At 34.6% G+C, this 6,194-nt stretch overlaps 1 protein-coding gene across 1 annotated transcript; it reads left to right on the top strand.

Annotated features, from left to right (window-relative positions):
* The first annotated feature begins 4,663 nt into the window (after window positions 1-4,663).
* On the top strand, window positions 4,664-5,608 carry LOC105818368 (olfactory receptor 2D3). Its single transcript, XM_012654327.1, has one exon. It carries the CDS (start codon window positions 4,664-4,666, stop codon window positions 5,606-5,608), a length of 945 nt encoding a protein of 314 aa, XP_012509781.1.
* Window positions 5,609-6,194: the final 586 nt, after the last annotated feature.

The raw sequence follows: 6,194 nt of genomic DNA, 5'->3' as shown, positions 1-6,194 counted from the left end.
AGTAATGTCTCGTTAAAAGGAGAGAGAAAGAGTAGAAAGAGGAGGATAAATAGAAGGAGAAGAAGAAGGAGGAGGAGGAGGAGAAGAAGAAGAAGAGGAAGAGGAGGAGGAGGGGGGAGGGGGAGGAGGGGAGGGGGAAATAGAAGAGAAAAAATGGAGTTAAGCATTTAATTTAAATTGCTGGGGGCTGGAGTTGGGGAGAGCAGGGATAGCAGAGCATATCCAGAGGCACACACAGGAAAATAAAGATAAATAAAGATAAAAGAAGAAATCAAGCAAATAGACAACAAAATGTAAATAAGATTATCAAAATCTCAAACTGGTTCTTTGCAAAGATTACTGAAATAGTCAAAAAACTCTGTCAAAAATTATTTTTAAGATTGAAAATGGTGAAGTAGGGGACTCCAATAGGCCATCCTTCCAAAGAAACACACACACAAAAAAATCGGAATGAACTTTATCTGAACTCTGGAAAATAGTCAAAAGTTTATAGCAATAAATAAAATACGTAATAAATACATGAATAAATAAATAAGAGAGGGACTTTGAAATCATTATAGTAATATGTTATATACTGAGGAATATAATTAATTCAACTTTCTGCACCTGGAAATCAAACAAATAACAAAAACGACAACAAACAGGAGAAATTAAGATTGCATACTATTTGTTTGGAAATATAAAGTCAGATAAGGAACAGACTACAGAGCACAAAAATAGACTGAATCCAGCAGGAGTTTAGCATCTCATGTAAAAAACATTTAAAATTGATTGGAAATTTTCCCATAAATGGTGGTAAGTGAGTATTTGGGGAACAAAATCTAAGGTAGATCCCTATCTCACTTCCCATCTCAAAATAATTTCTAGATGTATAAAGATGCAAATGAAGCCATATATGTAAGCAAATTATGAAAATCTTAGAAGAAAAAAATGGATCCCTTTTAAAAAGCATAACTTTTAACAACAAAAGCCTTTCAAATATTAACACAAAAAGCAATAGTTATAAGGAGAAACACTTACTGATTCACCCAGATTAAATTATAAAATACATGCATGATGCAAAAATACAAAAAAAAAATCAACTGGCAAAGTAGAAACTTATTTCTAAGGCAAAATCGAAGAACCAAGTTTTCATAATATTCAAGGGTTTTACAAAGCAATAAAAGAAAGATGAACAGCTCAATAAAAGAAAATGAGAAAAGGAAATACAGTCACTTCACAGAAAAAAGAAGTGAAGATAATAAACATAATAGAAAATTATACTCATCCTCAAGCATAAAGTATTACATAATAAAGTAACAATGAGATATTTACCATTTTTTACTTAACAGATTAGCAAAATTGAAGTGTTTGAAAATACCATATGTTAGTAAAGGCATAACTATTAATAAAAAATATTCATGAAATTTTGATGGGAGTGTAAATTAATGCAACTTTTTATAGGATAATTGTCAACATCTATTGATGTTTAAAAGAAATATACCTTTAGACCCACCAATTAAGCCTCAGGAAACTTATCCTTCAAATACATCTGACAAGGGCGCAAAGATACATGTTCAAAGATGTTCAGTGTGGCACCATTTCAATGTCTAAAGATTGGAAATAACCCAGTGTCCACTAATATGGATACGGTTAAATAAATCATGGCATATTTATACCATGGAACACAATTTATTTATTTTAGTGAGCTAGATTTATATGTGCTATGAAACCAAAACTAAACTATGAATAATGTATAAGCCAAGTGACAAAATCAATAAAACAATAATATTCAATTAAGAGCATTTACTTAATGCTGGATGGATCATGGTTTGCTAAGACTGAATTGTCACCAGAAATATGATTGGGGAATTGACAACTTCATATTATTTTTCTTTAATCTTACATGGCTATACTACCATCTAACTCAATTCTTCCACCATTTTTCTCTTGTATCTTTTGGCCTTGAGATGATATGAATATAACATTTTGATGTAAAACTTTCCTTTGTCTTGAATTTTTTTATTAGCTTGAGACAATTATAAGAACAGTTCCATTTTCATGAGGTCAAGCCAATGTCTTAATTTAATGATTTAAGTAACTAAAGTCTCATTCTACAAAACTGTCCTTTGACTGTGAATTATCCCCTCGAAAGAAAAGCTTTGACTTTATGTCCAGTAACATATGCAACTTTAATATAACAACACATTCAGAACCCCTGTCGTCATGTTGATATTAGAACAGTGCTAACCAAATTAAACTCCCTACTTGAGGTAGTCACTCAGAATCCAAACAATTATAAACTGAAATGAAAGTATAAGTCCTAAAATCAAGATGCATTACTCAGTTAGAAAGTCAGCATCTAGATGATCCAATATCTGCTCATTTTCATTCCTGTTAATTACCATATAAACAAAGACACAATGTTGATAACTTGCTAACTCCTGAGAATATAGCTGTTGTTGCCATTTTGAATGAAATTGGTGTAAGGTATGAAAGAAGGGTGAATATAATTTAGAAACTTTAGTCTGTAGTTTCAAATATAACACAAATTGTCCTAGGGTGTCTCAGAGGATGGAAAAAAGCAATGAAGTTGAGGGCTCTTAAAGCTCCTGGGAATGCCCTGTTTGCATAACTCTCAGGACCTCACCTTTAAATCTTGTCTCAAAGGAAAATACTCTGTTCAGAAAGGGGACCTAGGAGAACTGGAGTTTGTACATTGAGTCAAGTAAAGCAGAAACACTGGAGATGAAGTCAAACTCCTAGGATGACTCTAGCGCAGGCCTTGGGAGGAAATGCTCAGGAGCCAACCTACAGATGGGTGCTGTCCTTCAAATGTGGATCTACAGACTACAGAAATCACTCCCTCTCTCCTTTACCAGTGATCCCACATTGGAGGGATCCTGGTTTGCCTTTACCCTCAGGTGAGAGAGAAGAAGCTGCTGATAATCCTCAATCTGTAGGATTCTACAATACTGGCGGAGGGGGTTGGAGGTGGGCATGATGTTGGGAGAGACGAACTTTGCCATTTGCGCTCCTACACAACAGTCTTTTCGGGTATTTAGGATATCCATCACTTCAAGCATTTATCATTTCTATATGTTGGGAATATTTCAAATCCTCCCTTCTAGCTATTTTGAAATATACAATATGTTGCTGTTAACTACAGTCACCCTACTCTGCTATTGAACATTAGAACTTATTCCTTCTATTTACCTGTATGTGTGTACCCATTAACCAAATTTTCTTCATTACCATCCCCCACACAGACACACCCTACTCAGTCTCTGGTAGATCATTCTACTCTCTACCTCCATGAGATTAACCTTTTTAGCTCCCACATATGAGTGAGGATATGCAATATTTGTATTTCTGTACCTGGCTTATTTCACTTAGCATAATGTCCTCCAGTTTCATCCATGTTGTTGCACGTGACAGAATTTCCTTCTTTTTTAAAGCTAAATATTATTCCATTGTGTATGTATACTATATTTTCTTTATCCATTCATCTGTTGATGGATATATATATATATATAACTTATATTATAATATAACATATATATAATATATATTATATAACATATATAACTTATGTTATAATCATATAAAACTCTTAAAGTAATACCTGTTTGTGTTTAATGCTCAAAAAAACACTAGTTTTTTTGTTTTTTGATGTTAAAAATCTTAGATTAACCAGGAGAAAATTTATTTCTCAGTTTTGTAATTGTACTTAGTGAGTTATAATTATATTGAATATTTTTCTTACATTCGGTAGCTATTTGCATTTCTTCTTTGTAGTCTGTCCATGTTCTTGGCCTATTATTTGTTGGACTTAACAATTTTCATAGTGTTTTATATGAACACAAGGTAATAAAGTTATTAAACTTTTCTCCAGCATCCCCCTCGAATATTTTCCTCAGTTTGTGGTTTATTTTCTAAGATTGCTTATGATACTATCTCACAGAGAAGTCTTTCAGTTTATGTTGTAAACTCTACACATATTTTCTTTCATGGTTTCTTAGAAGGCTTTTGTGTTTTTCAAGTCTGGTCCTATTCAGACCAGATAGTACAACAATTTTAACTTATTTTTTCTTTTTTATTGTTTTAATTTTAATATTTGGTTGTTTATCCAAATGGAATGGTCTTTAATGTAGATATGCTAAGGACTTATTTTTAAACGCAGGAAAAGTTTGTTGTTTTTAAGAGGTCAAATTAAGACTGATGCCTAAAAACTTCTTCATGTTTCTGAAGTATATGTTATAATTAATTATATAGTATTTTGAACAGTTAATGATGCAGTTTTCTGCATGGGAATAGTTGTAATAACAGTATATACAATTATTTCATAACAATCAGCCAGTTGGTAAGATTCACATGAACTCTAACATCCTTACATGAGAATTAGCCAAAAAATCTTTAACAATATTATACCCTATCTATAACAAAGTGGTACTGAGGAGAGGGGATTTGGAAAAAAATAAAGTTGATTTAAATTACAATCAAGTAAGAAGAATAAAAATATTCATTCATTGTCAGTTAGAATGAGTTGGATACCAGAGAGCTAGAAATATCCAATTAAGTTGCAATTCTAACATGAGCCTCTTCTACAGGACTTAATGTCATAAACTCAACAAAAATGTGTTCTTTTTGCTTGGGCCAAACAGGTAAACAGGCATAAATCTCAATGGGAGAAGAAAACCAAACCTCTGTGGCTGAGTTTATCTTCCTGGGCCTTTCACAAGACCTGCAGACCCAGATCCTGCTATTTATTCTTTTTCTCCTCATTTATCTGCTGACTGTGCTTGGAAACCTGCTCATCATCATTCTCATCTTCATGGATGCTAGACTTCACAGTCCTATGTACTTTTTTCTTAGAAACCTCTCTTTTGCCGATCTCTGTTTCTCTACTAGCATCGTTCCTCAAGTGTTGGTTCACTTTTTGGTAAAGAGGAAAAACATTTCTTTTTTTGCATGCATGACACAGGTTATTGTCTTCCTTCTGGTTGGGTGTACAGAGTGTGCTCTGCTGGCAGTGATGTCCTATGACCGGTATGTGGCTGTCTGCAAGCCCCTTCACTACTCCACCATCATGACCCAACAGGTGTGTCTCAAGTTGGCCATAGGGTCCTGGGCCAGTGGAACACTAGTGTCTCTGGTAGATACTACCTTTACTTTCCATCTTCCCTATCAGGGACGGAACATAATCAATCACTACTTTTGTGAACTCCCTGCCCTTCTGAAGCTGGCTTCAGCAGACACTTACAGCACAGAGATGGCCATCTTTGCAATGGGGGTGATAATCCTCCTGGCTCCTGTCTCCCTCATCCTTGCCTCTTACTGGCATATCATCTCCACTGTCATCCAGATGCGGTCTGGGGAGGGGAGGCTCAAGGCTTTTTCCACCTGCGGCTCCCATCTTATTGTTGTTGTCCTCTTCTATGGGTCAGGAATATTCACCTACATGCGGCCAAATTCCAAGACCACAAAGGTGCAGGATAAGATGATTTCTGTCTTCTATACCATGGTGACTCCAATGTTGAACCCCATAATTTATAGCCTGAGAAACAAGGACGTTAAAGGGGCTGTCAGGAAACTAGCTGGAAGAAAGTTCTTCTCTCAGCGGAGGTGACCTCTGGGTCTGACTTATAGCACTGTGGTAGTTCCTTAAAAGAGGAGCAGGATTTTAGTAGGCAGTTATGAATTAGCCATTTCAGGAAGAAGCATAAAAGTGAAGGACATGTTGTAAAAACTGAATACTTCACTTAACCTAAAACATAGGCAAGAAATAAAAGGATGAAAGGTTAGGCTATTTCCTGATTATGAAAGGTACCACGTTCTATTTTGAGAAGTTTGTAGTTAATTAAGCTGCCATGGACATGTTTTAAACACAATCACAATTGAATCAAAGAGGTTTAAATCAGATTATCCTGAATAATACAAAGTGCATGCATAATTCTAACATCAAAGGCATTTCAAGTTTGCAAGTCCTGGTCATATGAATCTTGGAATAGACTGATTAAAACAATAAAAATATACGAAAGAGTCTTTAATACTGAGATCATTCTGGCCCAGAGTATTTCAGCTTGTGAAAAGGTCATATTAAATAGTTCATTATGTTCTCTCCTGAAATCTTCAGAAAATCAGTTTTATATAATCACCTCAACTTTCATACAAGCATAGACTATCAATAGAGTAAAAAGTGAGGCTTAAATTAC

The sequence above is a fragment of the Propithecus coquereli genome, unplaced genomic scaffold (genome assembly GCF_000956105.1).
Source record: "Propithecus coquereli isolate 6110/MARCELLA unplaced genomic scaffold, Pcoq_1.0 Scaffold44, whole genome shotgun sequence".
Classification (NCBI taxonomy): Eukaryota; Metazoa; Chordata; class Mammalia; order Primates; family Indriidae; genus Propithecus; species Propithecus coquereli.
Note: the sequence above shows the minus strand (reverse complement) of the source record. Positions and strands in the feature narration are given on the sequence as shown.

What these genes read in the sequence shown, in the direction of transcription:
- LOC105818368 (XM_012654327.1), top strand. Translation starts at nt 4,664, where the DNA reads ATGGGAGAAGAAAACCAAACCTCTGTGGCTGAGTTTATCTTCCTGGGC.